The following is an 18,798-nucleotide window of genomic DNA, read 5'->3' on the forward strand; positions in this document are numbered from 1 at the left end:
TGAGCCGCCAGCAGCCGCCATGAGCAGCTGTCCAGAAGATGGCGACTGATCTGCCTCGCCCGGGAAGAGCACAATGATGGTGCCAACTTGGGCCAGTGAAGCAACGTCCTCCATAACTAGTGTGAATGAACAAAAGGACAGCAACTTGTCTGTTCCCCTTCCCCAATTCCCTAGCGCTGTTCCCATTCCCCAATTCCCCAATTTAAAAAAAAATCTTAAAAAAAAACCCATCTGCCCCAATTTAAGTGAAAAATAGGCATACTTATTATAATGACACTTACATATTCATCACATTTCTTTTTTTCCAAATGGCTGTTTGTGAGACTTCTTCTACTTTCGCGATCAGAAATGAACTTGCTGTAAAAACATGTATAATACATTTAACTTCGTGGTAATGATGTGAAGCTTAACATTATACCTAAGTGATTTATTACTTACCAAAACATCATACATGAAAAGTTATCAATCTAAAGTCAAATCATTTAAATACTAATACATTAAAACACTATATGCAATGTAAGTTAATTTTCATATAGGTTTTTTTCCAACTGAAAATTAGGTAAAGTCAGGAATGCTGCTATCAAACTGGCATTTAAAAGAATACCAGAGGCAGGGTCCCTTCTGAGCGCACATTCCTGGAGTACAAAGTTTTTAAATAGGAATTCCCGCTTCCCTGCAAACAAGGAACCAACTCTTGCCCCATCCAATATTCCTTCAGCACCTGCTACATGCAAGTCACTAGACAAGGTGATGAGGGAGACATGGAGGTGTGTAATAAGAGATGCAGACACTAGGCTACAAGAGGTGAGACCAGGAAATTATGGTGGGGGGAGGCAGAGCATTAGTCCATGGTAAGGGGCAGAGCTAGGGCTTTAAGAAAGCATGGCATTGAGAACTCGAGTTCAGATCCTCACTAGCTGTGAGGGCATGCTACCTCAGTTTCCTCACCGGTGAGATGGGAGTAACACTGTTACATTATCTCTAGGAGTTATGGGGAGAATTAAATAAGAGAGCAGGTGTAAAACATCAGTACATCTCCAGGCACAGAAAAAGAGCAACAGGTTAATCGTTCCTCTCCACGGGGGAAGTGGGACTTGAGTTGGGATGGGGAAGGTTCAGAAGGGCTGAGTGGAGTAAACTGTACGCAAATATATAGAAACAGGAATTCAGAATGATCTAAGATCCATATTCAGAATTAATATCAGGGCAAGCCAGTTTCGGGTGCCCCCTCTCGTAAGAGAGCTGTACTTTCGCTTCAATTAAAAAAGAATTAATATCAGAACTTTATGGCCTAAATTTCTAATTTTTTAAAAAATTCACCATTAAAAAAATAAGTACTATTGTCAAAAAAAAAAGTCCATTCATAGGCAAATTGCTGCATGTATTAATAAAACCTGTTAGGTATGCTTTGTAGCTCTTCCAGGAATTTAAATATCTGGTCTTCGTAATAACTAATGACAGTAAATTTTTCACTAATAAATGTAAAGTCGCTTGCACTGAACTATTTTAAAGAAGCATATATCTTTAAACTACGTTACATTTTCATACACTTTGAGTGATGCTCTATTTCACAATAAAACATTGTTAATGAAAAATATACATCATTTATTTATCTATCTTTTTCATCTGTAGTCCAATGGGCCTGGCTTTCTCCCTGGCATTACTTCTCCAGGTTCGCATTTTGCCAGGATAAACCAAAGACAGGCAGTGTACATACTATAGACCTCCTCTGAGAGCACCCCCCAGCAGAAGCAGCACAACCTGCGGTTTATTCCCTTCAGCGTCTGCCTTTGCCTAGGACCTTGGCCTGGCCAGTTGCTCTGAGCGATCAAACGGACGGGGAAGAAAACCTTGGTCTCCTGAAATGCAGGAGCTGACACTGCAGCTGAGGAGAGACCACACCAGCTAACACCAGAATAGGAACATCAGGCTGAGTGCAAAAGTGAGCTGAGATAAGGAATCCAGAGAAGGAAAAACCATGATTGGATGGGATTAGCCACAGGAAACGTAAAGGCAGAGGCCTGAGGAACAGTATTGCAGATTCTTAGCAAGGGAAGGACATGATGAAAGCAGTATCTTTGGAGACCAATCTGGCAGTTGTATAACATTTGGCCTTTCGTTTGCCCTTAACATTTTAAATCTTTCCACAGAATTGAGGTGCCCAGATCTGGCTGGAGAGGGACAAGGGAAGGCAGCCTCCTTTTCACCCAGGCAACCTAGGGCCACGTGGCTGCTGGGCTTTGCAAAGTGAAATCGATTTCAAGAATAAATCTGCCATTAAATAGAAGACTGTATGGCATCAGGCTAATGTTAACAGCCGACTCACGTCTACCAAATCTTTACCCCGAAGATTTGCCTTTCTTGCGGAGGCACTTGTTTTCCAAAAAAGATTTTTGTTATTTTTAAAGTAAGGAAAAAGCCCCAACATTTTCAAACAAACCGAACAAAACACCAACAAACCGCCTATGGCAGATCTAAGTTCCCGGCCCGGCCACATCCCCCAGAATTTGTGGCAGAGGGCGAGTGGGCAGAAAAGAAAAGAACATGGGCAACGTGACATAAGCAGCATTCAATAGGTTCAAACACTGTGCGATACAAGGAGATGGAGAAGAAGGCCCCTGCATGATTGCTCGCTCTTCTCTGCCCAACTTCTGTGGAACGAGAATGAGGAAACTGACTTACAGGCTGTTGGAATTAGTCACCATTAAAAAAACACATTGTGTGTCAAGCGCCTCCCTGATTCTGCCTCTTCTGGTCTATTCTCTGCAGCGAGACTTAATAGGTTTTCCCAAAAATCTTCACTGGTTCCCCCATGGAAAAAAGTTTCAAGTACAAATTCCTCACCCTGCAATTCCAGATACTGCTGAATTTGATTTTGTCTCAATGTCCCAATCTCAAAATGTCTCCCTGCTCCTCAAAATGATCTTCCCAAGAGGGGGTGAGGACTGAGACAAAGATCATAGCATTCTGAGAGGAGAGACAGAAACACAGGACAGCAGTGGGAATCCACTCCCCACCCAGGAGGCCCTCCGTCCTCCTGTCAGCCAATGCCTTCTTGCCAGTTCAAAGGCTTCATCTTCCAGGAGTCTTCTGATTCTCTGGTTTGAACTGAGTTTTCTGACTCTGACCTACTTACCACTTGGTCTGTGGCACAGACAGTGCTACTGAACTCATCTTGCATCCAGGGTGGTTATGGAGTGCTCTCAGTCTCTCCTTCTTAAATGTACCTACCCATCCATTAGCCACTCAGAGGAACCCTCCATAAGCTGATCATGCATCTTCTATTTAGGAATTAGGGAGTAGCTTAGGCTGCAGGGAAATCTAGCTCAGTAAGAATGAAGTACTTAAAGAAATCCTCTCTAATTCTCTTTATGGTGTTTCAATGTTTTCTTCTCTTTAGTCTTGAAGTTTTTGCTTTGTATTTCGGTAAACTTTTTAAAAAAAAACAAAATAAAACCAACCTTTTTAGTAATGGAACAGTCCATTTAAAATAACTAGGTCAAGCAGCTTATCACAAGTTTCTGTTATCTTACCATTTAAAAAAAAAGTGTAATTGCGTGTGAAAAAGCATTGAGCTCTGGCAAAGAAATTGAGTTAAGATTTCTCTTTATTGACTTAAAAATGGGCTATGGGAGAAGGTGTCTTTGACATGTAGTCTCAGGATGATAAAAGTATTATTTAAAAGAAGAGTTTTCACTGGGTCAGTCCTTACCCATAAAGCAGAATTGAATAAACTATTAGGTAGTCAATTGTTCTGAGAACAAAACCAAACAAAAACCTACAGTGGCTGTCATGGTGACCTTCAATAGACAAAGCCTTAAAAAGGATGTAGGCGTTAGAGTGAGGTGGTGTAAAGAGAGGCGAGCAACAGCGAGCAGTTATTTAAAACCAGAAGTGAATCAACAACAACAATCCAACAAGGACGGGTTGTGCAATAGGAAAATAATCTTTCTATTTTAATCTCTACCAATCAGGCTCTTACTAGATTATAGTGTCTCATTTGAGGATTCATAACACAAAAGAGATGAGTGGTTGAACTTAAATGACCTTTCCTAATTCTTTCCCTGAAATTGTAACACTCTATAAAAAAAAGTCAAAGAGAAGGAAAGAAGCAAGTAACAAAGAGACTGGAAAACATGAAAGAATTAAAGAAACCACGCATTTAAAGAGAAGTCTGACAGGTAAGCATAGCCTTACTTGGTGAATAAACTCTACTGAAAATAGGAGAAAACAGACTTTAATTGTAACAGGAGCAATTAAAGCAAGGAAAGGATTTTCTGACATAAGAACAGAACAGAGGAAGAAGTGATGGAACCTTCTTCCTTGAGGTATAGAAAAGATATTAGAAGAGAAGGCATAATGTTTCAAGGGTCCTCCCAAGTAACACAAATCTAGTACACAAAGTCTGAAAGATATACAGGGACAAAAAAAAGAAAGAAAAAAAGAAAAGAAAGATGATGTAGGGTATAGTAACAAGAGTTGCCCCAAATTCTTTTAAGAAAAATCTTAATGAGGGATTCTCAAATTTTGTTGGATGCTTCCTGGGTCATAACAACAAAAACTATACATAGAGAAAAGAGCAACAGTAAATAAATATTAAAATGTGTAAATGTTTGCCTAGATGCAGCTAGAATAATATACTCATATTTCAACATCTTTAAGATAACAATAACCCGCCATCACCCAAAACCTAAAACAATATTATTACTCCTTGGAGTGGAGAAGAAAGCAATGCCTGCCAAAGAAAAAGGATGCACCTATATAGATAAAGTCTTTTCTCATAGTAAAAGGTGTACTATTGCCAGGCACTGTACCAAGTACTTTACATGGATCTTCTCATTTATTTTCACAATAATTACACGTGGTTGGTACTATTATTAGCTCCATTTTAGATAAATTAAGTAACTTGAACAAAGTAACATTACTAATAACTAAGCTGTTGAGCCAGGATTTGAACCTAAGCTAGCTGACTGCAGGGCCTGAGTTCTTAGCCTACGAACAGTATTGTGTTTAGTATTCCCCAACTCTCCCGTGAAATAACGTATTATTACTATCCCTGTCTTACAGGGATGGAACTGAGGTTTAAAGCAGAAGATCACACAAGACCTATTGATAGGGCCAGGATTCAATACAAGTCTAAATCCAAACCATGCACTTACCTGCTCTCTCTTTCTATGTCTGCTTCTGTTTCTCTCATTTAACAAAGACTTTGTAATGTGCATTCTGTATCAGGCAGTATTATTGTATCACTTCAAGGTACAAGAGACATAAAGATGATTAAGATGATTCCTTCTCTCAAGAAGGTCACATGTAGAGAAAGAGTCTAGAGCTTGCTACTTAAAGTGCAGTCCATGGACCAGCCGTATGAGCATTACCTGGGAGCTTGCTAGAAATTAGAACCTCAGGCCCCATCCCAGACCTACTGAATCAGCATCTGCATTTTAACAAGGTTTCCTGATGTTTCATATGCACTTTAATATGTCAGTAATACTGATTTAGTGGACATTTTTAAATGTTTTGCTGTTCCAGGTATCGATTTCTATGACATTAACCCCAAAATTAGGGCATGAAATAAAACAACTGAACTGGTGTAAGGGCAGGTATCCTAATGACCAAATGGCTCTACTTTATTTTTATCTAAACTTTAAAAAGTGATTCTTATTGTATCCTAGTGAGGAGCTTCCAGGCAAAGCTATCAGCTAGATGCCAGGTAATCAGAGATCAACATTTGTTTTCAACATTTTCTCTAGCTTCCTAAAAAGAAGCACCATCGCACGGAAGTTCACAGTTTTGGAGATAGTTCTCTTAGAGGTATATAATTGGGCCTACCTTTCTCCCACTAATGTGGAAAAGCTGCAAGAAGAATGCAAGGTACTTAGGTGTAGCTTTTGCAGAAATCATGATAGGGGTCTTTTTTTATTTTTAGTTACCCTTTTGGCTTCATGCCATAATATGTTGTTTTTCATTTTAATTGTCCTAGAGCCATAAATGAAGCAAGATTCATAAACTATGTCAATAAAAGAGGGCAGCTAAAATAAATGAAGAAATAAATGCATCACGCTGTATTTGCAAGAGTGGAACCAAACTCTGCAAAACAAGTGGTCCACACCCAACAGCAATCCCGCTGTACCAGTTCATCGCCTTAGTCATAGTGTAGGGGGAAGTGAGCTCCCTTGGGCAAGGTGTCCACATGCCCGAGTCAGGGGTGAGAGTGGGCGCTTCCATGTACTGCAAGTGGTAATCAGCTCAAAAACTTAGTATTTTTAGTAAGTAAACTTTTTAAGATCAAGTTCAGATTCTAAACTGAATATTATAAATGATTTTCATTTTAAGGTCTTCAAGGTCTGTATTGCTCTGGGAATGAAGCTTCATTATAAAAACAAAGTGTCCTAGTTAGGAAATGGTTGGACTCCTATGCACTGTTAAGTGGAGGTCAGCAGTGACTACAGAACATTCAAGGAGTACAGAGCATAAATTAGCACTGGTAGAGTTTAACAGAACTAGTAAAGACTATTTTTCACTAATGCCTGAGCATTATAATCAGAAGCAGTGGAATATAGTAGAAAGACAAGGATTTCAGACAGACCTGCATATGTCCTGGGGCAACATATTTTATTTCTCTGAGCCTCAGTTTCCTTCTTTGCAAACTAAATTTTTAAAATTTATTTGCAAAAGAACACTTTGCGTGATGTTATAAGGATAAATGGCAATATATGTTTAAAAAGCTGGCAGTCAAGAAATGGTAATTATGAATTACTCAGAAAAGGTGAAAGAAGTAAACTTGAGTCCAACAATAAGAAATAGAACAACACAGTAAATGATACTTGGATGACAATGAAGAAGTGTCTGGGTTGGATACTTAACCTCTAAGATCATTTAAGGAAGAGAAAAAGGAGGCGGGGCAAGGCTGAAACGTCTGAGTATATGTAAAGGATGAGAGCTAAGTCCTATGCTGGACTTTCAATTATGTATACACTATTTCAGAATGTAGAGAGGACTATCAGAAACGATTTCTATGAAGATGCCTGGTTAGGTGACATAATGTTTTCATCTTCCCCCACTCTAATCTCCTTTTGACACCCCCTGCAAAAAAAGTGTAGCATCACTGGTGTTCTGATAAGTAGTCCTGTTACTCCACTCTCCTGTCCTAGCCTTTTAAGAGACTTTATGCTTCAAACAAGCTGTACCACTAACTCCCAAGCTGAAGGGCTTCCTGCTAAGGGATCCACACAAACTGGCAATAAAATCAGTAGGTCAGAGAATGCCCCAAATCATTAAAAAATAATAATAAAGACATTTGGCCATACTCTTGGAACTTAAGAAACAGAACCCAAGCATTGGAAGGACAGGCTGAGGTCACAGCTACCTCTCCACGTCCTGTCACTCATAGTATCTTTAATTTTCTTTCTGTTTCATGTACTGTTTCTCTACTATAGTTTCTCATAGAGCCATGTGGGATCAACTATTGTTCTTTAAAATCCATGTTACAAATAATGCTTGTCATGATGTATTTGTAGTTTTAACACAGGAATACTGGCAAATGCAACTTTGACCATTTCTTGATTAAAATGTGGGCCAGGTCAGATGACTGTATAGTACGCATTCAGCTACAGGATGCAGTGAAATTCCAATAGTCTCTCTAATTCATAAGCACAGAGCTTTTGAAAAGTTAGGGCTGGTTGGGGTCCAATGTATTTATACATTTTTATTAGACTCAATTGAAAGATTTGAAAGGATGAATAAATTATTTTCCTATTTGCTTCATTTGCTATTGCAGACTGTGCCCAACAGATGTCACATAAGAAATTCAAATTACATCTTCAAATGGAGCATAACTTTAGTAATGAATAATTCAAGAGAATAACTGAAAATTTAGATAACATTTCTTTCATTGGCTAGAAAGTGTTAGTAGAAAAATACTCACCTGTTTATTTGACCATTTTCTACTTCAGTGAAATCATTGGAATCATTGCTAATGTTATCATCTTCAGGCACTGTCATGTTTTGCAACTCAGTTAATTCGAGTCCACTTTTGAAATGCATCATGTTTAGAAAGTACCTGTAGTCAAAAAATTTGTCCAATATCTCCTGTTCTGAGCGTATTTACAAATGGACAGCAGCAAAAATATAAGCTCGACACCCCTAAAATACAACACAGTGAAAAGTAGTTAAAACATATGAATATCACCACTTATTAAAAATAAACTTATAAGTAAACAAATAATTAATCTACTAATAATGCAACTTTTACATTTTGCTACTCGGAACATTAAAAGCAATCTTTGTACATCAAGTTATAGAGGCTCTACATTTTATGCCTTTCATAAATCTCCCCCATTTTTAACTAAAAATGAGTCCTATCCCATAATCTTTATGCTTACATTTATAGGAATACCATGTGAGCTGCAGGCAATATAGACATCCTTTTATAAAACAATGTTTAAAATGAAAGCAATTCAGTTATTTTAAAACATCGGATCACGGGGCACACATATAGCTGGGTAAGAGTGCAAAGCCACAAAAGCACCTCTGATTTAGCAATCCCACTTTAATAAAAATGCAAATCCTCAATAAATGGCATCATGAGGGATCAACTACCCAACCTAGAGGTCAAGAAGCAAAGGACAAATCTGTGTTTTGAAATTTAGCAAACAGTTTATCCATCAACTGCAAGAGATTAAATCAGCCTCTTCAATGAAATCACTCCATGTCAGGGAATTAGAGAATTAAAAATTCATACTCAGGGGATTTAGGTTAATCCACCTGAAACTATATTTCCTCATCAGAAACAAAAAAAAACTTGCAGAATTCACACTTCCCCCCACATGGATGAATGCAATTTAAAGTTCTGGAACGTCACCAATAGTATATAAGGAGGGAAAAGAATTTCAGACACACAATTTCACAAATCAAAAAGCAGGTGGCAAGAGAGGGGGAACGCAATTTCAAAAGCAAGGGCTCCATATGTGCGGGAGCTTCACGGGCAGAATCTCAGGGACCATGTAATGGGGACCATGGAATGAAGCAGAATGGCAATGAGACTTTTTTTTTTTTACCCTTCAATGGCAATTGGATGACATTTAGATATTTTGTCTGATCCTGAATTCCATAAGATGACTGAAACCTAGTTAAGAGTCAAAACACTAACGTGCCCATCTAAGCATCCTAGTATATCCCAAAAAATATTTTGCTAATTGATATTTTCAGGACCCATAAAAAGTACCCTAGAATGATACTTTTTCCAGAATTTCCTTCTTCTCCTCTTCCCAACAAATAGGCCACACACTATTCCTTTTCACTCACACAGTCTCCTATTTAGCATGGAACTTCCCTGGTGCCACGATCCTGTCCACCTTCCACCACATAAATACTTCCTAATACCTCAGGTTGCATGAGCTTCACCCTTCCTGCAGGGCAGGGCCTTGCCTGGAAAGCAGGAAGCCAGGACAGGGAGGTGTGAGTGCCACGAACTCCTGGTCTAAAGCCAGCCTGACAGCTGGGGGCTGATTCTTCTAACCAGGGTTGTAGTCACTAGAGACTGGGCCATTTCTAAATGCTTTCAGTACCTTCAGACAGCAGCAGTGTTTGCAACCTGTCTTTACTTTGCAAAAGTTGAAGTGTGTCAAAAAGGCTGAACCCCACTCTCACCTTTTGACCCCCTTTGATGAAGCCTGCACACAGGGACTAGACTGGGTAATTTCTAGCACTCTCCTGTATGGCTCCCTTAGAGACTACTGAAGTGACACTATAGGGCTGAAAGTTGATTCAGTGGAAGGCGTTTCCACTCCGCATTAAGGAGTCTTTTCTCTGCATAAATTGGTAGGAAAAAGGATACTAGAGAAAAGTTTTTTTGAGGAGAGAAAAAGTTAACTAATAATAGATATGGAGTCTGCTGTTTGAATTGAAATGTTCATATCAATATATATATATATATATATATGTGTGTGTGCATGGGTATGCATGTATACAAATAGCATATATATGTGTATATATATATGCATGTGTCTGTGTGTGTATATACATATATATGTAAACATGTATGTATAAAACTAGTCATTTAAAAAATGGACAAAAAGGTGAAAAGAATAAAAATAATATAGGAAGTCCTTGTTACTAAAATTACATCAGTATTCGGCAAATACCAGTGCTAAGTTAATCACATAGAAATTTTTTTCCCTTTGGCTTAAAGAGAAACTTATTTTTTCATAGTTCTGGAAGACAGAAGTCCAAGATCAAGTGCAAGCATCCTTCTGAGGCCTCCCTCCTTGGTTTGCAGATAGCTGCCTTCTTGCTGTGTCCTTATCTGGTCTTTTCTTTCTGTGTTGTTTGTGTCCTAATCTCCTTTTTTTTTTTTAGAATACATTTTTATTGTTATGAAACAACCTATATGAAATCTACCTTGTTCTTGAAAATGAAAACTGGGAAATAGGGAAAATTTAAAAAGTTAGTGACACCTGTCACTAAGGTTGAGGCTACATTTAGGAAACCCTATCCATTCAATTTATCATATATTCAGAGTACTAAGTGATGAAGGGATTTAAAAAGTTTGAAAAAGGTCAAATTCAGGACTCTGAGGCAGCTTAATAGAAAAGTCACATTTGAACTGGCTCTTGAAAAAGCAAAAACAATTTTTCTGATTCTAAAACAATACATGCTAACTATAGAACCTTTAGAACAGAGACTGTAAAAGAAATTCTACTACTCAAAAATGGGCCACTGTTAGATTTTGATATATTTCCTCCCTTCTTCTTGTCTTCCTTTTCTTATTTTTTTCTTTTCCTTTGTTTTCTTTCTCCCTCCCTCTCTAGTTCCCTCTCCTCACTCTCTCTCATTTATTTAACATTGGGATTTTAGACTGTTTTTAACCTACTTTTCATGTAGCATTACACTGTAAACATTTTGAAGAAGTGTTTTTTAAAAACTTATTAGTTCTTTATCAATAAACAATATAGGTTTTTGTAGAAAAATTTGAACTTACAAGTTTGCCAATAAAGGAAGAAACAAGTAAAAAGAAAAAAGTCACCTGTTATCTCAGCAAGCAGAGACAATCTCTGTACATATACTAGAGTATGATCTTACAGGGTTTTCCTATGCACATAGATATAGTGCGTGGTACACAGTCAGTGCTCAATAAATATCTGTTAAATGAAAATAAGTACAAATAAAAATATGCATACATTTATAAAACTGTAAATCATACCTTAGAGTTTCTAAAACACATTTTTTCATTTAACAAGATAGGGTCTCCTATCCTGAGTTATGTCAGTAGACACAGGTCTACACATTACTTCTAATGATCGCTTAGCTGCTTGACTGTGTCATAAATTGACATCTGACCCATTGCCACTGGCCAGTCACACTGCTTGGTGTACAGGAGATTGACAGGCAGAGATGGGCCCTGAGCTGAGACTTCTCAGTGAAGGAGGACATGGTCAACAGCACAGAGGTGGAGTTCAAGAAATAACGAATTATAGTTTCACTGAAAGATTGAAGCAATTATCAGACTATACAATTAATTAAAAAGGCAAATGGGGTCATCATGTGAAGATCTTGATGTTAATCCAACCATAATTACTATCTCCCAGTGTTTATATTAGGTTACGAATTGCAATTTACTCAGCACAGCACATTTCTGACCCTTTACCTTAATTGTGAGGTACTCTTAAGCGAGTATTATTATCGTTGTATGCTTACTGATATGCTTTAGTAATAGTACCAATGTAAAATACCTAAACTTATTCTCTACTCTTCATGGTGTTGTGTCAAAAGAGAGACTATGCAGATAAACTTGTCTGGCCTTACATTGCATAGAGCCTATTTAAGCAAGAAAGACCATATCCATATAAAGCGACAGCATACCATAAAACATTTGTATAATAGAAACAAACTATATGGTAGAATAAAGATTAAATCCAGAAAGATTTCACAGCAGGTGTACATACATATGTACATATAGAAAGGGAAGGAAGGAAAGGCGGGGAGGAAAAGAAGGAAAGTAACTGAGGCCTTGAGAAATCAAGGAAGGTTTTACAAAGAGTTAGGACTCGAACTATGTCTAAAAACAGGTAGGATTTAGACTGGGGGATAGGGAAGGCATTACTTGTATTGGGAACAGCACAGGCAGAGACAAGGAGACCAACTGTGCACAGAACAGACTTATACGACCATTCATATTAGCCTAGCTAGAGTAAAGGGAGCAAGAGACTCTATGTGTTCTTGAGTATTAGGAGGTTTGATGGTTGAGTAAAAGCTGATTAAAAAAAAAAGATCATAGAGGGAAAACCAAACCAAAGAATATATTGTAACTTAAACACTGTTCAAAATTACTTTTTGGGATAAACAAGCAAAAATACTATTTCAATTGCTCATATACTTTGCGGTAGATTGGTCCACTCGATATTTATTCCCACTTCTTACTAGTACAATTCTATTGAGGATGGAAAGTTGAAAGCTACATTTCCCACATTCCTTTGCATCTAGGGCTCTATATATGATTTATATTCCACCAATCAGAGAGCAAGGTGGTAGGTGCAAAGCATCCATTTGCAGGTACTACTCTAGCAGGTGCAGTAGATAATACTGGAGGCAACAGTTGTGGCTATGGATTCCTGATAATCAGGTTTGGCTCAAGGGATGTGTTTCTGGAGCATGTAGTTGAGACAATGTGAAACCAGCTTCCTGATGGAGCTACAAGTAGCAGTTTTCTTAGCATGCCAGTTGAATGGTGGTGTTCTGGTAATTATCCCTAGAGGTCCAACCTAGAGCGCACTGTGTCATCTAACAATTTTATAGGCACTTCATTCCCTGTATAAATCCCTTTTGCTTAACATATGTAAAAAAGATTTCTGTTATTCTAAACCCTGACTAATATTCTAATTTTATTTTTTCCTCCCTTTTAAATTATTTTATTATGGGAACCTTTAAACATATATAATAATGGACAGACTAGAATAATAAACCCCCATGTACCAACTTCCACATTTATTAATTCAAGCCAGTCTTGTTGAAGTTTTATCCCCACCATCACACAGAATTATCTTAAAGCAGATCCCAGATATCCAATCACCTGTAAATATTTCAGCATATCTTTTTAAAAGGTAAGAACTCTTTTTTTCCAAACAATACCACCATATCGTTATCAAACCTAAAAAAATAATAAGAATTCTTTAACATCACTAAATATCCAATCATGTTCACTTAATTTTAAATTATTATGAATCAATGTTGGTTTTTTATTCTGAAGAACTACTCAAATCACACCTCTCCTAGCTCAGCTCCCGAGAATCAATCATGATAGCCAGGTCAGTGGTTTTGAGAAAGTATTAGGCCTAAGATTAATGATGGTCCTATTCTTCCTGTCGTCTCTTCCAACAACTGACTGAGCCTGTTGACCCACTTGGAATCTTTGGATCACTGGGCTCTTAGATGGCAATATGGATCTATGAGGATGAGCTGCTTTTCTGTATTTCGAAAGGCCTTAGACAGGCTAAACTGGTTATCTAAAAAATGTCAGGTATCCTTGCTTTTGGCCAGATTGCATTAATTTGATGCGATAATCCTAAATTCTGCCTGGCAATTTTATATATCTTGAGTAATAAAAATGGAAAGTGAATTAACATATTAAAGTTGTTGTCAAAACTCATTAAACAGTATAGTTAAGATCTGGATGTTGCATTGCATATAAATTATACTTGAATTAAAATAAAAGCTTAAAATTGATATTCAAAATCTTTGAAAAGCTGGGATCCTTGAAAGGTGGGAAGTAATAAAAAAGGTGTTTGGTAGTAAACAGGCTGGGAGCTAGTAAGCAATCTCAGAAGAAAAGGAGTTTTCTCTCTTACTCAAGACTCATGGCTTAACCTTAAGCGCCAGTAGTCTCAGCTCTGCTAGGACCCTCAAGGGCCATTTCCTCTCTGCTAGCTTCCCCAGTTTCTGTCAATCACTCTCAGCTCTGTATCTGGAAAGTAACCTTGTCTAGAATATATTATAACTCAAACACTGTTCAAAATTACTTTTTGGGATAAATAAGCAAAAATACTATTTCAATTGCTCATATGCTTTGTGGTAGATTGGCCCACTCGATGTTTATTCCCACGTCTTTCTAGTACAGTACTATAGAGGATGGAAAGTTGAAAGCTACGTTTCCCACATTCCTGTGCAACTAGGGCTCTATATATGAAAAACTTGCTCCTGTCCTTATCACTTCCCTGAAACCGTGCCCAACTGGCAAATTCTGGTTCCACCCTTTAGGAGCTGTGGGACCCTGGGCCAGTCTGTTAACTCCTCTTCATCTCAATTTCCTCTCCTGTACAACAGAGATAAAGCAATACCCACCCTATCATTGTAACAATTCCATGGTTGCGTCCATGTGCAGCACTTACAGTAGTGCCTGGCCTGGTTCTTGTAAGCTATTGTGACTATGATGGCTACTAGTTCTTAGTCAAGACAAGAGGCCTCTTTTTTCAGTCTTCATTCACTTCAACGCCTTGCAGAGCATGGAGCATTGTTTACTGACCTCACCATTTCCTCCTAAGTGCTGCTTCTTGGCCTCTTTTGCCAACTCACTCCCTCCTCCCATGCTTAGTGTTGGGGTGACTCTTTGTACTTCCACTCTTCCCTCCACTCACTCTAAATTCTTTCCTTTTTAAGGCTTCAAGCCTGTAGTGTCATGTTCATCCCACAGGGCATCTTTGAGATTTTTTTCCCCCAGGCTTTCTCATTTTATAAAACTAGAATTCCTTTGTATTATGAAATAAGATCTCCCTCATAAACACTGCTTGATAATGATCACGTCACTAAACATGCCGCATGTTTCTTCATCTGTAAAACGAGAAGGTTAAAGGGGGGTGATCTCTCAAGTTCCTTCCTGCTCAGAAAAATTTCCACAAATCCTTGCTAGACAACAGCTGCCTTCTGGACTTCTCCACGTGAATGTCTGACATTACCTCAAACTCCACATGCCTAAATGAACACATCACCTGACCTCACACATCAGCTTTTCTATTTCTGTTAAAGATAATGTTCATTCTCATCATCATGCTGACTTGGAATCTGGCATCACTTTAATGCCACCTCATGTCTAACCAGTCAGCAAGTCCTATCCACATTCTTTTTTTTAAATTTAATTTAATTATTTTTTTTATTAGTTTCAGGGGTACAAAACGATGTAATAGACATTTACATCCCTCACAAAGTGATAACACCCTTCCCCCAATCTACTACCCCTCGGACATCGTATATAGCTGTTATAATTCCACTGACTCTATTCCCTATGCTGTACTGCACATCCTGTGACTGTGTGTGTGTGTGTGTGTGTGTGTGTGTGTGTGTGTGTATTATAGTTCACATCCAATATTATTCAGCTTCAGCTTCAGGTGTACAGCGCAGTAATTCAACTCAAGACTAAGAAAACAACCCAATTAAAAAATGGGCAGAGGACATGAAGAGACATTTCTCTAAAGAGGACATACAGATGGCCAACACACATATGAAAAAATGCTCAATCTAATCATTAGAGAAATGCAAATAAAAACCACAATGAAATACCACCTTACCCCAGTCAGAATGGCTATCATCAATAAATCAACAAACAACAAGTGCTGGCGAGGTTGTTGGGAAAAGGGGAACCCTGGTGCACTGTTGGTGGGACTGCAGATTGGTGCAGCCACTGTGGAAATCAGTATGGAGGTATCTCAAAAAATTGAAAATGGAACTACCTTATGACCCAGCAATTGCACTCTTAGGTATCTAGCCAAAGGAATCCAAGATGCTAATTTGAATAAAATACATGAACATTTTTTCTTAATTTTCCCTTCCTCTCACTCCTTTCAACTCCACAATCCTAACTTTGCCAGTCACTTTCCTCCACGCCAGCGGTTCTCAACCTTTCACAGGGGTCGCCTAAGACCATCGGAAAACACATATTTTCCATGGTCTTAGGAACCAAGACACGGCTCCTCTATCCATCTCCAGGCCCACATGCAGATACGCCCACATAGAGTACCCGGCGACCCCTGTGAAAGGGTCATTCGACCCCCAAAGGGGTCGCGACCCACAGGTTGAGAACCGCTGCTCCACGCTACCTACTGATCCCTCCCCTCTCCCATCTACAGACACAGATTCTTCCTGAAAACATGTCTTGCATATTCCTCCCCACCTTCCCATCAAGCCGACACCTACTTAAGTATAACATTTCTCTAAAAGCCCAGCTTGCTTGCTTCTGTCCTCTTATTTTTCAATTTCAAACCAAACTTCTCTGTGATGTCTTTTTCCAATGATCAACCAATGATCGAGTATTTACCCATGATGAATTCTTACAGCACTTTTGTATAGATTACTCATTGGTTTTAGCAAGGGTTCTTATATACAGAGGGTGCCAAAAAAAATGTACACATTTTAAGAAAGGAAAAAGCTGTGTTAAAATTGTAATACTTAATATATACCTATAACAAAAGATGAATATAAGTCACGTTTGACTTCTGCAATTTCAAGAGGTACTCAAAGTGGTTACCATCAGCGTCCAGACTCTTCTGATTACGGCGAACATTGTTTGGTGGACTTCAGTGGCGAAGGTGTAAACTGTCCCTGCACCATAGCAGAAGAAGCAGGACTTGTTGCTGTGCGAGGCCTCCAGGATCGTCCTTTATGCACATCACACACAGTACCACGTGTCTCAAACTTATCACTAATACGTGCGATTGTTAGGCATGTTGGAGGTTCTGTTGCGTACTCATGCCTCCATTGTTGTCGTACTTCCACAATGTTCTCAAATTTCAAATACCACTTCAAAATGTTCTTGCGCTCCTCAAACGACAGCCGTGTTTCCGCCATTTTCTTAGACTGTCCTGCCTGTCGCATGGTGACGCTAGCATTCATTGGATTAACGCCATTTTTTGAGCGAAGGTCATACTACACATTGCTACCATAATTCAACTTCAAAAAGTAATACAAAGATAACATCTCTTAAAATGTGTGTACGTGTTTTTGGCACCCCCGGTATTTTAATAATCCTTTTACGTAGTTCTCCTCCTCCCTGATTACAATCACAGCTCCTTCAGGACAGGGAGCACAGACCCCATAGCTCCCTAGCACATGGTGATAGTAAACATGTTACTAATGACGATGACTAGATTCAAAAAGAAAGCTATGATGATGATGTCTGCAGACAATATATCAGCGATCCTCACAAACACAATTTCTCAGGAAAAAAAACAAAAATGGGAAGATAAAGGAAGCAACATGTACAGCCCCACCTCACAATTTTCATTAGGTCTGCCACTTAATTTATTTTACATGAGATCTGGGCATGTGGGAATTATGTGAAAATGAATTTAAAATTGTAAACTACTATATAAATGGAAGGTATCTACTGTTAACATCCTGGCCACTATGCCTGGAATTCCTAGCATGAGTTCTAAAAGTCCAGAGAAAGCCTTACATTAAAGCAGTGGTTCTCAACTGGGGGCAATTTTGGGCCCCATTCTTCAGGGGACATTTGACAATGTCTGGAGACATTTTTGGTCATCACAAGTGAGGGGGTGCTGCCAGCTTCTAGTGGAGAGAGGTCGGGATGCTGGTAAACATCATACAATGCATAAGATAGGTGTCCACAACGAAGAATTATCCAGCCCCAAATGTCAGTAGCGTCAAGGCTAAGAGGCCCTGTGTTAAAGAAAGCTCACCAGAGGATTAGTATTAACCATTTCTGTGTGGGGCAGGAAGATGAGCTGCTCACTTCCTTGGACAGATTGTCCCCTGCGTCCTATCTTGTTCACGGTATCTGACACCTTCTCCTACAGCTCTATAGTTCCTCTTCTGTCCATATGAGCATATGATCCTTTAAATGTCTGTTATCAATATGCCCAGCCTATGATATCTGGGAAGTAAGTAGCCATATTCAGATGTCTTGAAACTATTGAAATTTCATAGAAAATGCCAGAAAACTACAGGAGTTAATGAATTTTACCTGTAACTCAGAATATAGGAGGACAGACTGTATATTACTTTTTTTAATTGAAGCTTAATTTAATTAGAACAGTGAGTGTATTTGAGCGGTATCAATACCACAAAATTTAATGACTTTTCCATCAACTGAAAATTCATAGATTTAAATAATTTAAAAAACTTATGGAATTGAAAACAGCCTGGACTATTTCAGCCTTTGAGAAACACACATGTATGTTTTGCTCTAGTGACATCTCTGATAAGGATAGCTATCAAACAAAAAACAATGAATGGGAATTTGTTTGTTTTTAACCCCTGGCTAAGCTATGATAGTTAATTCCCAACAAAATATCCCAGGAAAAACAAATATAATAAGAATTTTAAAGCACCACAAAGTTGTGCATTTAAAGAGGATCAGTTATAAAAAGAAACATTTAAAAATATGCCTTTACTCAAAAAGAGAAAACATAATAAAACAAGCTATAATCCAATACTAGATGATGCTATAGTCTTTGAACCAGTTTTTTCCTTCTCCCTGGGCCACTGTATTCTCACCTTAAAATAGGAAAAGAGAAGACGAACTGATGCACCTTCTAAGATCTCCCCCAGTTCTAAAATGCTCTGAATTTATGAGTCTATAGAATATTTCTTAATGGATCACTTTCAGAGATGAGATGATAGACTTCTGGCAAAACCTTTTGAATAAGTAACTTAAACTAGAAGCCCTCAGTTCTGACTAGAAATAGAAATCACCTCGGGAGCTTTAAAAAATAATAGTGTAACTTCCCCCCAACACACACTAGCTCTGATTTAATTACCCTAGGATGGAATCCAAACATAGATATATTAAATGCT

At 38.4% G+C, this 18,798-nt stretch overlaps 1 protein-coding gene across 7 annotated transcripts in view; it reads right to left on the reverse strand.

The window, feature by feature from the left end:
- Positions 1-18,798, reverse strand: part of SLC38A1 (solute carrier family 38 member 1) — a 67,026-nt gene that overhangs the window by 42,288 nt on the left and 5,940 nt on the right. For 4 of the 7 annotated variants that reach the window (XM_019653080.1, XM_019653077.1, XM_019653078.1 and 1 more), the window contains 2 exons: positions 7,925-8,142; positions 282-357 (listed from right to left, as the gene is read on the reverse strand). In XM_019653080.1, the coding sequence (XP_019508625.1) occupies positions 282-357; positions 7,925-8,046 (198 nt within the window). In that variant the 5' untranslated portion in view covers positions 8,047-8,142. Of the gene's footprint in view, positions 1-281; positions 358-3,136; positions 3,213-7,924; positions 8,143-11,023; positions 11,139-18,798 lie in introns of those variants that run through there. The other 3 variants (XM_019653079.1, XM_019653081.1, XM_019653084.1) reach the window with 2 other exon arrangements.

The sequence above is a fragment of the Hipposideros armiger genome, unplaced genomic scaffold (assembly GCF_001890085.2).
Source record: "Hipposideros armiger isolate ML-2016 unplaced genomic scaffold, ASM189008v1 scaffold_194, whole genome shotgun sequence".
Classification (NCBI taxonomy): Eukaryota; Metazoa; Chordata; class Mammalia; order Chiroptera; family Hipposideridae; genus Hipposideros; species Hipposideros armiger.